Below are 18,381 nucleotides of genomic sequence, written 5' to 3'. Positions count from 1 at the left end.
ATAACTACTATCAGGAACTACTAGCAGGGATGGGCTTTGTGTAGGAAGCGAAAGCCGACGAGGGCACCGAATTTTCACGCTCGGTTCAAGTCTCAGACATCGAGAGGTTGAGAGGTTGAGAAGCAGTCAAATCGTCCTCATACCGTCGAACGGCTGCCGTCCACCCAATTGAATTAGTACAGAGACAGTTCAAGTAGAGAATTAGGGAACCTATGAGAGCGAGCCGGGCCGTCCTGACACATGTGGCACGCTCCACTCGAGATTCAAATGGGACTTGGAGATCCTCATCCGGGTTCCGGGTCCCGAAATTCGTGCTAATCGAGTTAGCGCCGGACCGGACGGACACGGAACCCGTCCTGATCGCGCGAACATTGCCTACCTAACCCTAACCCGACAGGCCAGACTGGGTCAAAGGCAGATATAAATGACTCGGAGGTAAAACCGCCTGCCTTTCTCCCCAGGGCAGCTACCACTGTTCTGAGGACTTTGATATCTATCTTCAACATTTATCGTACCAGTTCCTTTCAGCGCAGACACCATGTGGCGCATCCCAACGGACACCCCTCAAACTTCCACTCCCAACGGACGCACCAAGCTCCAGGAAGTCACCCCGGAAACCCCCTTGGACGAAATCTTCCAAAAGTGGGCAGAAGATGGAGCCCTTGTCATCAAGGGCCTCCTCACTCCTGGTCAAGTAGCCGAATTCACGTCTGAAATCGAACCAGTCATTGAAAAAACTCGGCGTGGCGCTCTGCTGGACCACCCGCTGCTTCAAGCCTTTCACGGCCGCCGAACGAAGCGCGCTGCCGGTCTCGCCAACCACAGCAAGGTATTTCGCGAGAACCTCCTCGAGAACGACCTAATTCATGCCATCTGCCACCGCAACTACACCACGGGAGGCAACGCCGGCGATTACTGGCTGTCCACGGGGTCAACTCTGTTTGCCGGCGGCCCGCAGGATCCGCAGGAGCTGCATCGAGACTTGAACAACTACCCTCCTGCCGTCTTGCTTGGCCCAGACTTTGACGATGTCCAGATGAACTTTCTGATTGCCCTCAGCCCGTTCAGGGAGGACAATGGCGCCACCCGGGTCATCCCAGGGAGTCAGAAGTGGCCCTTTGACCAGCGCGGCAACCAGGAAATGACGATCCCGGCCATCATGGACCCGGGCGACTGCCTCCTCTTGGGTGGCAAGGTCGTGCACGGCATGGGTGCGAATACAACCACAGAGGAGAGAAAGGCATTGCAGCTGTCTATTTGTGCGGGCTATCTGACGCCATCCGAGGCGCATCCGAGCATTGTCACCCTAGAGACTGCCAAGAAGCTGTCTCCGAGGGCGCAGCGATTTTTGGGTTTCCGGTCCCAGTACCCCAGGGGGTCACCTGGGTTGTGGACCAAGGATTACACCGAGCTGGCTTTGCATTTGGAACTGGATGATCTGGATGGCCTGATGGAGTATCTTGGTGACCTTGCGAAAAGTCATCCAGTTGAAGACCCGGTTGGCAAATTGTTTTAGACCATTGTAGATTTAATTCGGCCCGAGTAACTGGGTAGAGAGACAGATAGTGTTTAGCGAGCTGGTTACTTAATTTGAGGCTTTTCGACCTGGAAGTTACTAGATCGTACCTGTCAAAGATCGTGTTCAGTGTAGCAGGGTGGTGAATAAAGTTGCTGAATTGTTACGAGCTACGCGACTTCAGTTGATAATGTCAATCTCTGAATATCCCAATTCTTAGTTACCATCTGCCCAGTTTGGATACGAGAGCTTCCGCCGTTTCCTTTGCATTTTTTTTGGCATCGAAGAGTACCATATGCGGGGTTGAGACATCAGACGAAGATGGCGGTGGTGTCATTCAAAGTCACAACGTGTCTCTACAATTAGTGAACTAATGCCGCTTCTCCCAAGCACAGACTACCGATGCTATAGAACATGAAACGACAATGCCATTTTGGATCTGGGCCAATGCAATCAGAGGCTAGGTACACGGAACCTTTTGTCCTCAACCTTCACCTAGCTCTTCTGTGCTCTTCGCCGTCCTTGCGGGTCATGGACTCCCATTTCCACCTGAGATACGGCCAGAGAAGACACCCGGTAAATACGGAAAGCAAAGAATCAACAATGCCCAATCCCCTCTTTGGTGACGGCCCAATCATGCCTGTGAAGAGTAATGAGCCAGCCAGCGAGCCGTCACAGATGATGAAATCGCCCCTGTCCACGGCGGAAGTGATGAGTGAAGCGATCTTGTCCGAAGATGGGAACCGAGCTTCGAGCTCCGACATGGTGTAGCCGTCAAGACCCTGAATGCGCTTTGTGAGATTCGTCTTGGTCTTCTGTTCGAGGACAAATCCAGGGGATACAAAGTCCCCTGGAAACGCGCAGTGGATCGAGTAGGTCGATTCGGGGCAGCAGTACCGCAGCACTTCCAACCGCAGAGTATCCGCAAAGGCACGGGTTGCACACTTGGCCGCTTGGAGGAGATGAAGTCGTCAGCCACAAGCGTGGTCATTAATGTAGTAAAGAAATACTCACGAGTGTAAGCAATGGAGCCCGGAGAACCCAAAAACGCGGCGGCGCTTGTGACAAAGACAATCTGACGTATCCTGGGGTCAGGGCGGGGATGAATGGGTCCTTTCAAATCATCCTCTGTCCATATGTCGAGCAGAGACTTGGCTGCGTACACGGCGGTAAAGTAGTTGTTCCGCATGCAACTTTCAAGAGCCTGTGCATTAATATCAACGAGAAACCCGTTCTCAGCATGGTTACCGCCGGCAACACAGTACAAGACGTCAGCAATCCGAGGCTGTTTTCTAAATGCTTCGTCAACCTGCCGGTCAGGTGGTTAGTTGTTAGGTATGTATTCAATTAGAGCCTCCATGCGGAATGGGGGCACACCTTTGAAGCATCCGCCATGTCGATGGCGACGGTATTGACTTCCTGATCCCCAGTCAAACACTTGGAAAGTATCTCCTCTCTGGCCCTGGCAAGTGCGTCTGGCCTGCGGGAGAAAATTGTGATATGGGCCCCTGCGACTGCTGATTAGTCCTAGAAGTACCGTTGACATCTTAGGATATCGGCACTGCTGACCTCGGGCTGCTAACTGCTGGGATATGGCTTTGCCCAATCCCCCAGATCCCCCGGTAACAAAGACGGTCTGATCATGTTAGCATTGGTTGAGGGCTCTCAATTAGAGAAATTTTAGGTCAGACACCCCCGCAGAGCAGAAAACTTGCCTTTCCGCGAAAATCCCCGGGTCGCTTCATCATCAAGAGATCCACACGTCCTTCTTTTGCTCTCAGGTGAGAGATTGAGGGTTGTCGGTTGAGAAGGAGAGTCTAATGGATGCCTTTAGCAATCTCCAAGGACAAATGATAGAACTCGGCCATCACTTGTCTTCCGGATACAACATGAAATGCTTATCTACGCCGTTTCAAAGGGCTGGGACGGACTTGACCAATCGGCGTCCAGGCCGATTGGGTGGAACCCGGGTTCCGGATCCCGTGGGAGTCGAGGACGGCAGGAGAATTACCCTGCACGTAAGAATTTAATAGCTGTACAAGCCCCTTCGTTCAGGCTCCTACTGCGTTGGACGTGTTCGACTTCACTGGATGAGTGGTTATTATTTTCGCAAAGGACTGCCTGTGTCATAACTACACGTCGCCCGATAATCATGGATTTTCTGGCGGATTTTATCAAGGCTCAGAAGATCAAGGGGCCCCAGATGAAAGATGCCCCAACCTTCTACCGCAACCTCGAGGAGGCTTTGGACCTCCGGCGATCCGATCATGGCATGTTCACCAACGGTCTGAAAAGTCCCTGGAAGTCAGGCAAGGCCGTTGACTTTTGCTCCAACGATCTTCTGTCCCTGGGAAAGACGGGACTGCTTCGCAAGGAGTTCCTCAACGAGCTGGGCCGTAACCCCGACTTCCCCATTTATGCAGGAGGTTCGCGCCTGGTGGATGGGAACTACGATTATATTGAACAAGTTGAGCAGGAAATTGCCGCCTTCCACGGCGCTGAGATGTCACTCATTGTCGGCTCCGGTTTCGAGGCTAACAATGCCATCTACTCGGCAATCCCACGTCCCGGCGACGCCATAGTCTACGACGAGCTCGTCCACGCCAGCGTCCATGACGGCATGACGCACTCGCTGGCCTTGACCAAGGTTGCCTTCCGCCATAACGATGTCGACGCCTTGAGAGATGCGCTAGTAGATCTTGTGGACTCACAGCCCTTGATCAAGGACGGCTCGCGCACGGTTCTTATATCCGTCGAGTCCGTGTACAGCATGGATGGTGACGTTTGCCCTCTACGCGAGATGCTCGAGATTTCCCGGGAAGTGTGCCCCAGGAAGAATTTTGCCTTTATTGTCGACGAAGCCCATGCTACGGGGATAATTGGCCCCAAGGGCGTAGGACTTGTCAGTCTCTTAGGTCTCGAGAAGGAGATTGCCATTCGACTCCATACATATGGAAAGGCTTTGGCCTCAACAGGAGGTACCATGTTACAATTCATCTTCCGTTTCTGTATATGGGCATAAATGCTGATCCTCTGTGTTTATAAAGCCGCCATTTTGAGCAACGGAACGGTTCGAACGGCTCTGCTCAACTTTGCCCGCTCCGTCATCTACACCACTGGCCCTTCCTTTCCTTCGGTTGCATGTATTCGAGCAGCCTACAACTTGATGCGCAACGGAGAAACGACAAAGGTAAAGTATTTGACGATGAAGACCATCTATTCCGAGTTTCGACCTGGCTGTTACCCAGCGTCTCAACTTATGTCAGTAGCCGTTAACAATGTGTCTTTAGTTACAAAACAGCATCCAGCATCTCGTGAAGCACTTTTTCGAAACCATCACGTCGAACCCTGTGTGGGAAAAAGCCAGCGAGATGGGGATTCTGGCCATCCCTCTGGTCGACGATTGGGAAGGACGCGAGTTCCAGACGCACATTGTACCCCTCTGGACACGGCAACGGTATAACTGGTGGCTCGTATTCCATCTGCACTTGGCGGGAATTTCGGCCGTCCCCATTGACTACCCCACGGTTCCAAAGGGCCAGAGCAGGATTCGGATCATGGTTCACAGCGCCAACACGGAGGCCGAGGTCGAGTTTCTTGCCAGCACCATATGTGAATGGGCACAAGAGATGATTGGCATTGAGGAGTCGGGGGAGGTCAAGGGAAAGACGCCCAGAGCCGCTCAGAAAATCTACGCCTTGATGGCTGCTGCTGGCGCTTGAGGGCCTGAGGGGCATATGGGCGAGGGTTTTCACATGGCAGTGGCAAAGAAGCTCTAGGAGTAACTGGGGAACTATTTGGAAATGGGTTCAATGAGTTGACTTTTTATGCACAACACAAGGTTTTATGAGTCGAAGCAACAGTGCAAAGAACGGTCAATTAATCTAGCATTAAATTAGAACACTGCATCATGAGAGCTATTATTCAGAAGAAAAATGGCAAAGAGTGGCTTATTTCTCAAACATGTTTTAAGCGCCGATCTCTATGTTGACAGAGGACGCGGAGGGTGACGTAGTTGCAAGATAAATGCTGATGCGCCGGTTTTAGTGCATCGCGTCTCCCCAGAAAGCTAAAAAATATAATTTTCGTCATCTTTGGAATGGGGGAAACTCCGTCATACCCCAGTCGGCTCCGACTGCATACCGCGCTGGAGGTGATGTTGACGGCTGATCCAACCCCCCTTGTTGCAACCACAAGTTGTCGCAGACGCCAAACTCCTCATCTGCCGCCCTTGAATCGAAGTCTACGGCATCGTATTGTCCCAAGAAATCACTTGTATAACTAGTGGCAGTCTCCAGCTCGTCGGCCAGAGGTTGAGATTGTCCCATGTTGCTTTGTTCTGAGGGACTCAAGAGGTTGAGTGAGTCGTCCAAGCCCCCAGCTGAAATGCCACCTTCCTGATTGTGCCGCTCAAGCGCCATGAATCGAGACGTTCGACTGGGAGAATGTACTTGTATTGGCGAGCCATTCGAGAGACTACTCCCAGACTGGGGAGATGGAATCGACGTTGCGCTTGTTGCACGCGGGTTGAGCTTCTGCCGCTTATTTGGCGTATTTTGAGTAGTTTTTACTCGCATCAGAAAACGCGAAATTTGGCACAGGCGTCTGTTGTAGCAGTTTTCTCCCTGGGAGTCGGCTATGACTTCAAGCATTTCGGTGTAATCCCGCAGCAAATCTTGGTCAAATTCTTGCCCCCTGCCCCTTGCACCTTGCATATAGATAGCATGCAGATAAAGTGGTGGATGAGACGCAACAAGGCTACATGAGAATTTACAAAAGTCAGCATTTTGCTTCCAGTTGAACCAGTTGGTGACAAGGACAAGCAAACGGCGAGGAACCTGGGTATTGTACACTACTGACCGTGCGATGGCTACATGAAGCCCTCCTTCTTGGGTAGACTGCCAGAGGTGCAGAACAAGCCTCATGCATCGCCTGGCGATGTGTGTCTGCTGATGGAATAGTGCGTCTGGATGGCTCTCGTAGGGCCAGAGGAGCAGCAACTGCACACAGAGAAAGTCGACCGCTAGCTTGGCTTTCCAGACGGGTTGTTTCTGATGACTTTCCACCTCATTCAAGTGGATGCGCCAGCTAACCAGCCAGTCTTGAAGTCTCTGAGAGATCTTGGCCGCGACCTGGCGAACTTGGTCATCAGTTCGCACCTCGACCTGGTTGGAGTACACTCTCAAGTAAATCATCTCCTCAATGACAGCCAACTCTGTTCTTGCAAACAGATAGGCCATCGTACCGCCATCATCTGGCGCCAACGTATAGTCCAAGAGTAAATCGGACGCTGGTATGCTAGGAGATGTGCCAGTTGTCCAGCAAACCGTCTTATCGAGAATGTATAAGCAGTAGGAGACGCTTCGTCTCTCCTGGGCTGCTTGTTCATTGAAATGACCACGAAAGTACTCCCATTGATGAATACCCGTGGACTTTGCGCACTGCGCAGCCAGAGAAAATATCGCCTCGACGAGATATAAGGAGAGATGCTCTTGTGCCACTATGCACTTTACGTATTTTCATCTCTATTAGTGATGCGGTCGGCGTTTGCATGGACTGACTCCAACTTACCAAGGACAAAAGCGCTTGGACATTGACAAGACAAGGCGAGAGCAGTAGCTCAACGTGTTTGATGGCTCGCTTCGCGTTCATGAGGAAACCTGCAGTGATGTCGGAGTCGATGGACAAATGCCTGCGTCTATGCTTAGTTTGCAAGGGTTTTCCCCATCGAGAGCGTAGCGAATTTGCAGTCAGCGTCATGAGAATCAGGTTGTTACAGCAAATCATGGTTGCCGCGTCACGTTCGGTGGATGTAGATTGTTCCAAGGTGGCAGCCATTTCCTCAATCTGCCGTTTTGTCCAAATGGGAAAGTGAGCATTGACGGTAGCAAAATACGGCTCAATCATGGCGTTCAATATTGCTGACGGAGGTGGCGTGGGCAACGACTCATCGGTAGGAAGATCTTCTCGCTGGTTCATGGGAAGACTAACATCGCACAGGGCCAAATCACTGCATTCCTTTAATGCCGGCGTCGTCTCAGGATCAAGACCATCCGCGAGCGTGTCCTTGAAGGTGAGCATCAGAGACTCCAATGACGTGGGACCGAATAACTTTTCACCTAATCCTTGACTGGGTATTGTAAGAAATGTCCCCTGGGGTTTGGTGAATCCATGATTGACTACCACGTCTCGCGATTGCATGCCAGAAGGCCTTGTACGGCTCGATTGTCTCGCATCACTGCCAAACGAAGCAGGTAATGCCACACTGCAAAGCCCCTTTGGTGTTTTCTCATTGTCCAGCATAGAAGACTTGAAACAAGTATTAGCAAAAGAGACTTGAGAGGCGTCCCCGTCGGGTGCTGGGATTACCTCTAAGGTCTGAATGCGACAACTGAGTCCCAAGATTGTTTGTCTCCTACAGATTGTGAGATGAGAGCTGGAGGAAAGAGAAGAACAAGCGCCACTTACAGAAGAGCGGTTTGGTTACACTTTTTGCCCTGGCCAGACCACTCGCAAACCTGACCGAGACGGGAGCAATTTGCGCAAGATGGTTTTTCTCTCCCGCACCGTATCTTCTTGGCCCGGCATAGGTCACAGACTGCTCACACATGACATGGTTAGGCTTTTCACATTTCTTTGAGTCTTCACGCAAGAGAGAACGCCTACCAGCATAGTCACCCCTTTTTGTCTCCATCGTGTAGTCGGAAACAAAGACTAAGCGTGTGAGAAAATAGCTCGCAACTTGCTGTTTGATGTTTCTTTCGACTCCGGAGCACGACGGTGGCTAGTCCTGCGCATCGCGTACACTTTCGTTGTACCCATTGCTCAGACATGTCAACCAATCTTGAGGTGCTTACATGACAGTCTAGATATATCAAAAAAGACTGTAGTGGCACACACTATCACGCATGATGTCGAATAGGGAAGTTTTGGAGGCTGTGTCACATGCCGCAACGGTATTCTAAGACAGCAGCGGAACATGCAAGATTTGACATTAGGCCTATTCTGTTTCAATCATCGTACCTAAATCAGGGAATATTATTGGATGGATTACCCATTTCCTACCTATGACGTGTCCTACCTAGACCATCGGCATTGTGCGTGACACCCGCGCCTGTCGTTCGACAGTTCTGCCGTCCAACCTGAGACCGAACCCTGTTCCAACGGTGCGGGAAGGAACCAATCATCCCAAGCGTGCTGTCAATGGCTATCTATCCGGTGAAGTACAACGCCCGCCACAGGTCCCGTTGTCCGGCCCTTTGAACGAAGTGGTGTTCCAATCATTCGACTTTGGACCCCAGCTCGTTTAGAACAGTAGTGCTAGGTCGCGTTGTTTAGGCGAGTGTGTTCTGAGATTGTAGTGAACATAGTAAGCAACTAAATATTGAGGCGCTGCTGCTATGTCGCCCTGGATGGTGCGTCTGGCATGGCCTAGATCAAATATGCCAGCATTCATACCAATATAACCCTCGCCCGGTCCACCTCTTCGGAACCTCCGGTCGCTACATGCATACACCTTTAAAATCAGGTGGCAAAGAGACCTTCAAGGGGAAGTTCGGAAAGAGGTTGGGCATTCAGCTGGTCCAATTGGTGGTGGCTTTTGATGTCACGGTTACCTTGCAGCTAGCGAACAACTTGTAGGGCGAAAACTACGGAGTACAGCTGTGTGTATTCAGTAGTAGGCAGCCTTTGTGACAGTCACCCTGTATGTTTCGGCCATACCTGTCTGGTGCTTGGATATTCTTCGTCTGACTGCACCAGACATGCAGAAACCGCTCCACACCACCATTGCTTCAGCCAGCCCGGTGTGCTGACACTCGCCGAAATAAGACATACCAGATACTCCATGTCTGCTCGCCGTTTATCAGTGCAGCGGGGCTTGCTGATCGGTGCGTTGACGGGCGGTCCTGACGTGACCTTCGTCGTGGCGTGATGACGCCGCATTCTTTGTGAAACAGAGGTGCTAAGCGCTGTCCACCAACGACCAATTACATATATATACGTGTACAGGGCTTCGTTTGCCATCAACTTGCGTGAGTTTCACGGGTAGGAAATACAGGCGTTTCAGCCCACACAAGCAGCAACCCTGTGACAAGGGCTCGATTAGAGGGTTTGGAACGTAAGGGTTCAATTCAATAATAACCTCGTAGGATGTCAAAGGTCCCGAGTTGCTAAGAGGAAGTAAGGGAGAGGTGACCACCATATATACATAAAAGGGACGCCCGGGCCTAGGGCTCTTGCCTGGACACGTGTTCAAGTCGTGTAACAAATAAGTCCCGTATCGGTGAAGCCCCTTCCTTGGGCGTCACGATGCGTTGGGCCTTTTCCGTGCAACAAACGCTGTCTGCCTGCTGAGGTTCCCGACCTTGGGGTGTGACAAGGGCTTGGTTATAAGGCCTTGAAACGAATTCGTATTTAGATAATAGTCGCTTTGATATCAAGCATCTATGATTTCCTAAGGTCTTAAAGGACAATTAACCCTTCTGTATATCAAGCTGAGGTGAGGCGAGCCCGGAGCCCTAAGGCCTCAGCTGGGTCTCGAGCCCTTGTGTAACTATCGTCGGGTACGAGGGTCGGCCCGGGCCTTTACTATAACGTGACCTCCGTGTAACATTGGATTATCCTGGTTGACTTATCTTGACTCGCCTCTCATGTCTTGGAGAGAGGGGCTCATTTTGAATGTGAGCTACCGATGATTACTATGTCTCAATTGCGCCTTGCTGAAAACAAGAACCGCGACACAAATCAACCACGAGAGGAAAGAGCTTGGCTCTCCCAGTGGTTTGAACTCCCCAGCTTATGCGGGGATTTGTATTTGATAAGGAGAGCGCAATGGAACGACGTCACATTGGGGTGCAACTAAGGATTTCCGCCTTTGCATGACATTTCAGCACCTGCCGAGACAGCCATGTCTCACAAGTCGGTCAAGTTCCAAACCAGCATCAACAGTCGTAGGACGACATAGTATGGACGCCCGCACGGGGAAAATAACCGATTGTGGCATGGCCTACACTTCTCTCATGGTGCCAAATGGCTGAAAGAACAAAAAGCTCACTCAGAATAGAGGAAATAAAAAGGATATCTTGTATCTCGTGCGAAAAAGCCCCTTTGGCTCATGAATAGGACAATTACCAGGAATAGTAAAAGTAGCCTAGGAAGTTATACCTTATTAATTTGCCTTTTATATACCTCTAAGCTATAATTGTAAGGAAAGGAATACTTATTTAGTATACTATACTAATGAGTATAATAGGAAATTAAATATTATGTACTACTTTACACTTGTTAGTATACCTCTTAATTAATAAGTACTTTAGGCTCTTATTACCTATTAATATAACCTAAGTCTAAAAAAGGTAAAATATATTAAGTACCTAATTATTAATAAAAAGAGCATAGTGGGATTATAATAGCTTTCTTAGATTAATAATTATTTATATAATATATTTCTTACTAGGAATAAAAAGTGTTTTAGTAGTCTTAATATCCTTTTGGTTAATAACTTTTTTTAACTACTACTTTTACTATAAAAGCCGCTATATTATAATCAAAAGGTATAAGAAGTAGAATTTAAAAGTAAGAATATATATAAACACTTTAATAAATCAGTCTTCCTAAAGGTGATCCAACAGTAACAGGACGACGATCAGAAGGCGTTTCGCCTAGTAGAAGTATATCCTGGCTTGATCCTTGTATCTAACACTACATCCTTTGTACTGTTGCGAGCAGACGACCATCCGTTAGAGGAACCCTATATCCTTCAACAGACTTGCGTCTGATCAGATTATGACGGCCTCACAGCAGGGACGCCCCCCGTCTCAAATACCCCTAAGCCCTGACCCAGTTCTCAGGAGGTAGCTTAATAGTCATAGTCTGACCGTCATAGAGCCAGTCGGTGATTTCCTGCTTAACAGAGAGCACTGTAGACGTGGTAGAGCAGACTCCGTACACCGTCACCACTAAAAAAAATGTGTCAGTCGCTTCTCGTTTAGACAAGGCCATGGTTTCTTTCTTACTTTCAGGCAACGCCGCGTCATTGCCACCCTTGCTCTCAATCCCAACAGACGCAACATTCGTGACGGGAACGTGCTTCGTCTTGTAGGCCTTGTCGACGTCGATGTCGGTGGTGAAAACTTCCCTGCGAGAAGGATGGCGAGCGATCAAAAAGCTCCCCTCGCCCACCTTGGCGTAGATGTCGTTGTTAGTTCCCGCCCAGTTTGCATCAGCGACGTGCAGATTGACGCTCATGCGTTGAAAGTGGCTGCATAGGGGCTTGGCAACCCAGTCTTGGGGTTTGATATCGTCGGCCCAGACCTCCCAGTCCCTGTTGTACTGGAACCGTCCTGGCTCAGTAGGCTTGGCCTGCAATCCCTTGTTAAGGTTGGAGAATTTCTCCATTGCGATGTTGATTCCCGAGCCGGCGCACCGTGCCTTGAGCTTGAGTCCTAGAGTGGAATTAGCTTTCAGTTTGAAAACACCAAGACCGCGTGGGGTGATTCTTTTTTTACCAAGGAGCTCCCACGCGTCTCCTCCAAACGTCCTGTCCGTCAGCTCATCCAGAAGGCGGAGTCTTTTAATTTGGCTCAGAGCGACGGTATCCATGCCAAACATGTCCCTCAGATTAAAGTCCTGCGAGACCTTATAACCAGGCGAGGGACCTTCGGTGATGACGTGCACCTTTTGTCCGGCGTCATCAATAGCCAGCTTGATCTTGTCGTACGTCCCGGATCCATCGTTATTGGCCAGCTTAAAGTCAAGAGACACCTTGTCCAAACGAGTGCAGTATCTGTAATGGCTCCTTGACGACCATTGCCAGCGCTTAAGTGCCGGGTGTGGTTTTGGCGTGTCGCAGATAAGGGAAGCAACCTTATCATTAAAGTCGGGACGCGCCGTGGAGAGGTCGACAACTTGGCCATCAGCTTCGAAGTACCTACCCTTGCAGTCGGGCTCTCTGAAATGTTTTTGAATCACGTCAGTCTCCGTGTAGCCAAGCTAGTAGAAACGAGGGCTTACAGATAAAAGCGGCAGATACTAGTAGCCTCATGTGCCTTTACGCCAGATAGTGTGTTCTGGTAGCCCTGCGGTATGGCGACTTGAATCCAGCGTGTTAGTTGATGGAAATTAGGACGGTATAAATCAAGGCGAAACCTACCGCACTTGTCGTCAAAGGCTTCAACCGTAGTACAAGGAGGGTTGAGAGGACCATTTCCGCAAAGATCAACAGTGGTTTTCTTGCCTGTGGCAGTTAGGCAACATGTTCTTGTGTCTAGAAATTCTTTTCTATTCGGTCGTGTTTCACTTACCTGCTGGCTTTGTTTGCTTTTTCCTGGACGTTAGCCGACTAACAATATCTCGGAGCTGTTCACATTGTTCTGATATGCCGAGGGTGGAATGTTAGCAATAAAGGGCAATACATGACACTTTGTGGGAAATAAAGGGCAAATACCCTTCTTGTCATCTCGAGATTTCAGCACGTATCTCTTCGAGTTGGGCCCCTTGGGTTGGAGAAGTGTGACTCCCAATGCGACAGCGAGTGCCGGGCATTGGAGGTTATCGAATCGGCCCTCTGCCAAGTCCTCCCTTTCAGCCTCTGGAATACTCACAACGTCAGCCTCCGGTAAAGCTACCGGTTCAGTGCTCAGTGGTGGCGTTGGGGGAGTATAGGGGAACGCCTGGTTCTCCGTCCACCCGATAGCCAAGGCATAGTTGTTCATAAAGGTAGTCGCCGCATTTATTAGTCGCGCTTCATCTGGGAGCTGAGCTGCCAACAAAGCGACTTGAGGATTGGTTCCAGTTAGCCTAGCAGGCCCTCCGAGTCCGCGGTCGTCATATGCCCGGTTAGGCTCAAACTGATCGGCAAACTCGGCCACGTATCTGCCTGTAAGCCTGGCCGCGGAGTCATCGTTCAAAAATTCGTAGTCTTCTGGAAATTCACGGTCCTCGCCAAGTTGGAGCCAGCCCTCGACTGCAGTCCATGGAATGCCACCCAAGGCGCTAGCCTCCTCCTGTCTTGGGTATGGATGGCCACCAGCAAGAGCCGCATTTACGTCGATCATGTTGGGGGTGACGTGGATTCGGTAAACGTAGTTTCCCGGCCCGGCAAAATTTCTTGCCGCCTGTCCAAACTCTGCTGATGTCGACACGTAAGCCGACGAACCCGTTCTTCCATTAACATGATTGTCGAGGCTGAACGTGGTAGGGTTGGTGTATATCGCCGCCTCCGGGTCAGGGACAAATCCCCCTGCCTCCCGGATTTCGTCTGGATCTCTGCCATCTCCACGGAAAACGTAGTACTCGGGGTTGTCCTTTGGATTGTGCGCCTGGCATACGTCTAGGACGGCGAAGAATGCCGCCACGCATCCGAGGGGGGACCAAGGCAGCCACGGCATCTTTGGCGAGACTACTTTTCTGGGCAGTGAGAGTGTTGGATAGATTAATGAACGTAAAGACTGCTCAAGTAAGACGGGAGTCTTCTGAATAGACACCAAGTAAGGCAAATTGATACAGTATGCAAGTCTGATGCATTGCGGCGATAGATGTTGGCAATAGTGGTTTATATAATTTTACTGAAGCATCTCTGTCGGGGAACTAGGCTGCCAATGCACCACTTTCTTGGCTTTATCTTGCCATTTCATGATACAATGCCAAAAGCCCATCTCGGAAATCTCGGAAGCTGTACATGAAAGTAAAATTGGTCTGAACAATGCGCATAACGCATGGATAGGGAATCCTGGCTGTGTATAAGTTTTGTAGCTATGTACAGTACTCGTCGCTATTGTTGCTCTTAGATTCCTGGGTCGATGTGCCAAGGACTTGAAATCTACATGACAGACTGGCCAAGAGACATCACATAATATTATTGTCTAGGTCACTAGCTTAGTTACAAAAGAACCAGAGCTAACGCATTACAATGCGTTCATGGTTTGTCGCTTGGTAGATCAAGGTTCCCTGGCCCAGGTACGGCCAAAATACAGTGTTACTAGACGTCTTGCATCTGGCCTATTTTTTCTTTCTTTTTACTTGACTTGATAAAAAGCCAGAGTCTATTCATTTTCTGTATTAGAAGACGCCTTTTACACCTGAATTGGTTTTGTTAATGCGATTAAAGCCTCTTCCAAACGAGGATAGCGTTGCGAACCAAGCGAAGCCACATGTCGATGGGTGGATAGAGTCAATTAATCTAATATCGCAAATAACACGGACGTACCAGACACTTCGGCATGTAGTGGGGCAGTTCAAGCATGTCTGAGAAGGCTGACATGTGATTGCTGGATGTTATAACCTCATAGGTATCAGAAGTTTTGAAACGCTGGCCAGCCATCCTGGTTTTCTTAGGTGGCCAGGATAAATGGCATCGGCCCTTCTCACAGGAGAGAGGCAGGACAATCACAACGTGAAATGTATCATGAGTCATATTTGTGTGATGCAACTCAGCAGGCTCCCTTTGCATGAACTCATGTCTTTCGTGAATAATGAGAATTCGGTATAGACATGGATATTGAGGATAGCTGGTATAAAATACCGCTAACTACTGATCTGATATAATGAGAGTACGGGACGTGGGTTGGATAATACCCAAGGCGCAGGATACTAGGCCCTGGTTACTACGTAATGCTATCAATTGATTGTAATCGTTCCAGATATCCGGTCTCTTTGGCCCGTGTCGGCTCCCACATGCTGCAGGGACTAGACCGTGGCGGCCCAGGCAGTGGCCAATCGGTAGTTCTGGGATACATCAGGAAGAGCGCACTTGACGCAATCTGCGAACTATTCACGGAGTCACGGCAGTTTAATCGTGAGCTGATGCTAGCACCCTTGCGCACGTGGGCGGTCAATTTAATTTTCGGCTTGTTCGGGTCCGAATTAAGGCACGTGGCTAACATTGAAAGATTGATTGGATATTATCCAAATATAATACTCCGAGAACAATATTAATAAATATCTGTTCGGTTATACCCAAGTCCCTACGTTACAATCTCATTTTTTTAGCTTCCGTCCAACGGCAAACCGGGTAACCAACTACCTCCGAGCAATAGGCTACTTAAGTAGTTAGGTAGGCGAGTACAGGGGGCATGCCTGCTCTGTATCATGACTTGTCCTAGGATACCTGTGCTTGACGTGTCCTGTCTGGTAGCAGATGCATAGAATATGCTTAAATAAATGCATAATACTCTTTGTGAAGCTACATATGTATGGAAAGGGCATGTTACTACTAGGTATTAAATCAGCCCAACTATGCAAGGCTTAGTATCGTCTGATAGCCGATCCCTCGGCTGACATTAACCCGAGTTGCATTAATACCACTCCACAGTCCGACCGGACCCCTGAGTGGTTCGCTATGCTGTCTGTTTTTGGACGTCAACATTTGAAGTCTATCCCATGAGCACGCTAGCAGGGGTACATGTCATCAACATTGAAAGCACCAGACTATACGAGCTAGCAGAAATACCGACTCGGTCTTTGCTGCCTTACACGAGACATGGAAGCATTCTCTTTACAAAGCAACCATCTATAACAGTCAGGTAATATAAGCCAGTTTCAAAAGTCAGGCTAACGTCATTCGTATTGCCATTCTCCCAAGTCGATGTCAGCGCCAGAAGACTCGTTATCTTCTTGCTGGTTCAAGTCCAAAGTCGTGTCATCAATCCGCGGGGTTGGTGCAGTGGACGGTACTGGTACATTCGGCATCCTAGAACTCGGAGATGCCGTGTCTGGGAGGCTCTTGTCTCCCTGAAACACGAAAACTTGCACTCGGATAGGCGACAGCGTAGGGTTCGGACTACGCCTGTGCCGATCATCATCAGCTCCCTGCCGGTGCTAAAGGTCTCTGGATGCCGGGCGTTTCCTGTTGATTGTTGTGCCTGTGCCAGATTTGAAGGCCTCATCAGGTGAATCGGTTACCTCATACTTCCATAGCCATTCTAAGCACTTCCAGGCGCTCCATCGTTTCTCTGGTTTTTTTCGCAGAAGACGCCAATTTCACCGACAATGGTGCGTCATGCTTGTGCAGAATCAACTCGACAACCTGCCAAAGTCAGCCAAAAACCCGAAACATGCGAGTCAACGTCTCTAAATAATTACCTGGGTACAATCATTCAAGTTGAATTGCGAATCAGATAGGATCGCCAAGAGTTCATCTCCAGTTTCGACCCGATAATATCTAGATTCAAAGGGGGGTCCGAAAAGTGCGCAGAGGTTTTTATACTCCCATACTGGGACTTTCTTATATGACGCGTCCATGTCGTGGATGAGACACTCGACGGTATAACCATCATTGTTAAGAATGAAGCTATGGGCTTGCAGTTAGCTAATTTTGCTGGTTTTGCGAGACGATGCCGGCCTACATGGTGGCATTAAGGTCGTGGCGAAGAAGATCAGACAATGTCTGCACAGTCAGCTGTAACGATCCTTCGCCGGTGACAAGAATGTTTCTCTTTATGCTGCCGTTCTATTTTCCCGCCCCGCCACGAAGATTCCGAGAGCCGCTCCGGTGGCAAAACCGATACGATCCAGTCGATCTTGTTGATACGCACAAGCTCCTCGAAGTTGTCATTGTTAAAGGGTGCGGCGGCAGCGGCATTCAGAGCACGGCCGTATTGGTCAAGAGCGTCACAATTTTTGCCAAGTACCAGCTTTAAGAGGTCAAATATGGCTTTGTTTTGCTCGCGACATGCCCAGCTCAGTGGCGTCCGCGCTCGACAGTCCGAGATGGTGGGATCTGCTCTGCCGCTCTCAAGCAAGCACTTGACAATAGCGAGCTGGTTGCCTCTGACCGCCATGGTAAGGGGCGTGGTGCCCTGACCATCGAGGGTGTTGGCCTGGGTCTCGCGGAGAAGCAGCGCCTTTACCAACTCCATGTCTCGTTGCATTACGGCCACCGTGAGCGGTGTCCAGTCAACCGAGTTCACTTGATCAATGGAGACGTTCTTGCGCAGTAGGTGTAAGGCCATGTCGCTGTCGTTCCGGAAAATGGCCTCGGACAAGATACAGCTCCCAAGCGCGGTGCGTGCCTTGATGTCGGCCTTGTGCTCGAGGAGACGGTCCACGACATTGCGGTCGCCCTGCTTGACGGCGAGTAGCAAAGGTGTCTCGCCCTTGTAGACAGTATCTACTCTTGCCCCATGCTCAAGCAACTTGGCCACGATGTCAAGGTTCCGACCATGGATTGCTGCAGCCAGCGGGCTGCCACAGAATCCGCCGGGCATGTTCACGTCGGCATTTCTCTGGAGCAGCAAGTCAACGGTTTTGCGTCTCTTCCCTTCCACAGCACCATACAGAGCTGTGCCGAGGTCCGGAATTGATAAGTTGATGTCCCACCCTCGGTACAGCAACAAGTTCACGACGTCATCATCTCCCTCCCTGGCGGCTTCATATAGCATGTCGCAAGGCTCCAAGCTGATACCGCACTTGAGAAAATAGAATAGGACTGATTGTTCTTGCCAATATCTCGTGAGAAACCCCGGGTTCCGGAGCCAGGTCCCGTTTTCTTGGGCCAGGGCGCGGCGGACAAACACGTCGACGATGCTCTGATGGCCTCTCTGCAGCGTCCAGACGAGCACCGCGGCCGAAATGTGGCTCTCAAAGTCGAATCGGGCAGCTCGGTCGAGAAGCAAAGTCACGATGTCCTCATGGCCATTGCGGACTGCCATGTGAAGAGGTGCAGCACCGTTGGCCTTCTTGCGGTTCAAGTCGGCCCCGTGCTCGAGCCGCAACCGGACGCATTCAACATGGCTGTGACAAGGGCTCAGTAGAGGGCTTGGAGCAATTTACTCAATTCATCTAATAACAGTCTTTGGTATCAAAGGTCCTTGGTTTTCCTCAAGGCCTTGAGGGACCGAAGCCGTCTATTTATACAAGAAGTCGGT

The 18,381-nt window shown here is 50.0% G+C and overlaps 6 protein-coding genes across 6 annotated transcripts; 2 read left to right on the top strand and 4 right to left on the bottom strand.

The window, feature by feature from the left end:
* Nucleotides 1-538: 538 nt before the first annotated feature.
* Nucleotides 539-1,516, top strand: FUM3 (Dioxygenase FUM3; the record flags this gene model as incomplete). Its single annotated transcript, XM_014685021.1, has 1 exon — nt 539-1,516. The coding sequence occupies one exon, from the start codon at nt 539-541 to the stop codon at nt 1,514-1,516; it is 978 nt and encodes a 325-aa protein (XP_014540507.1).
* Nucleotides 1,517-2,007: 491 nt separating this feature from the next.
* tsc10_0 (3-ketodihydrosphingosine reductase tsc10) lies at nt 2,008-3,261 on the bottom strand (the record flags this gene model as incomplete). The annotated part of the gene is made up of 5 exons (XM_066130855.1): nt 2,008-2,468; nt 2,531-2,825; nt 2,894-3,024; nt 3,086-3,152; nt 3,208-3,261. The coding sequence occupies 5 exons, from the start codon at nt 3,259-3,261 to the stop codon at nt 2,008-2,010; spliced, it is 1,008 nt and encodes a 335-aa protein (XP_065987081.1).
* A 407-nt stretch (nt 3,262-3,668) lies between these two features.
* Nucleotides 3,669-5,238, top strand: BIOF (8-amino-7-oxononanoate synthase; the record flags this gene model as incomplete). The annotated part of the gene is made up of 3 exons (XM_014685019.1): nt 3,669-4,494; nt 4,564-4,706; nt 4,807-5,238. 3 exons carry the CDS (start codon nt 3,669-3,671, stop codon nt 5,236-5,238), a joined length of 1,401 nt encoding a protein of 466 aa, XP_014540505.1.
* Nucleotides 5,239-5,604: 366 nt separating this feature from the next.
* G6M90_00g067470 (uncharacterized protein) lies at nt 5,605-8,210 on the bottom strand (the record flags this gene model as incomplete). The annotated part of the gene is made up of 5 exons (XM_014685018.2): nt 5,605-7,023; nt 7,088-7,825; nt 7,886-7,931; nt 7,985-8,114; nt 8,183-8,210. The coding sequence occupies 5 exons, from the start codon at nt 8,208-8,210 to the stop codon at nt 5,605-5,607; spliced, it is 2,361 nt and encodes a 786-aa protein (XP_014540504.2).
* Nucleotides 8,211-11,344: 3,134 nt separating this feature from the next.
* On the bottom strand, nt 11,345-13,905 carry E2BA_2 (Heat-labile enterotoxin IIB, A chain; the record flags this gene model as incomplete). Its single annotated transcript, XM_014685017.1, has 7 exons — nt 11,345-11,475; nt 11,533-11,961; nt 12,025-12,467; nt 12,530-12,608; nt 12,669-12,752; nt 12,820-12,888; nt 12,963-13,905. 7 exons carry the CDS (start codon nt 13,903-13,905, stop codon nt 11,345-11,347), a joined length of 2,178 nt encoding a protein of 725 aa, XP_014540503.1.
* Nucleotides 13,906-16,072: 2,167 nt separating this feature from the next.
* On the bottom strand, nt 16,073-18,165 carry ANKRD50_4 (Ankyrin repeat domain-containing protein 50; the record flags this gene model as incomplete). Its single annotated transcript, XM_014685016.2, has 5 exons — nt 16,073-16,301; nt 16,504-16,541; nt 16,598-16,805; nt 16,861-16,901; nt 17,023-18,165. 5 exons carry the CDS (start codon nt 18,163-18,165, stop codon nt 16,073-16,075), a joined length of 1,659 nt encoding a protein of 552 aa, XP_014540502.2.
* Nucleotides 18,166-18,381: the final 216 nt, after the last annotated feature.

This window comes from Metarhizium brunneum, chromosome 4 (assembly GCF_013426205.1).
Source record: "Metarhizium brunneum chromosome 4, complete sequence".
NCBI lineage: Eukaryota > Fungi > Ascomycota > Sordariomycetes > Hypocreales > Clavicipitaceae > Metarhizium > Metarhizium brunneum.
Note: the sequence above shows the minus strand (reverse complement) of the source record. Positions and strands in the feature narration are given on the sequence as shown.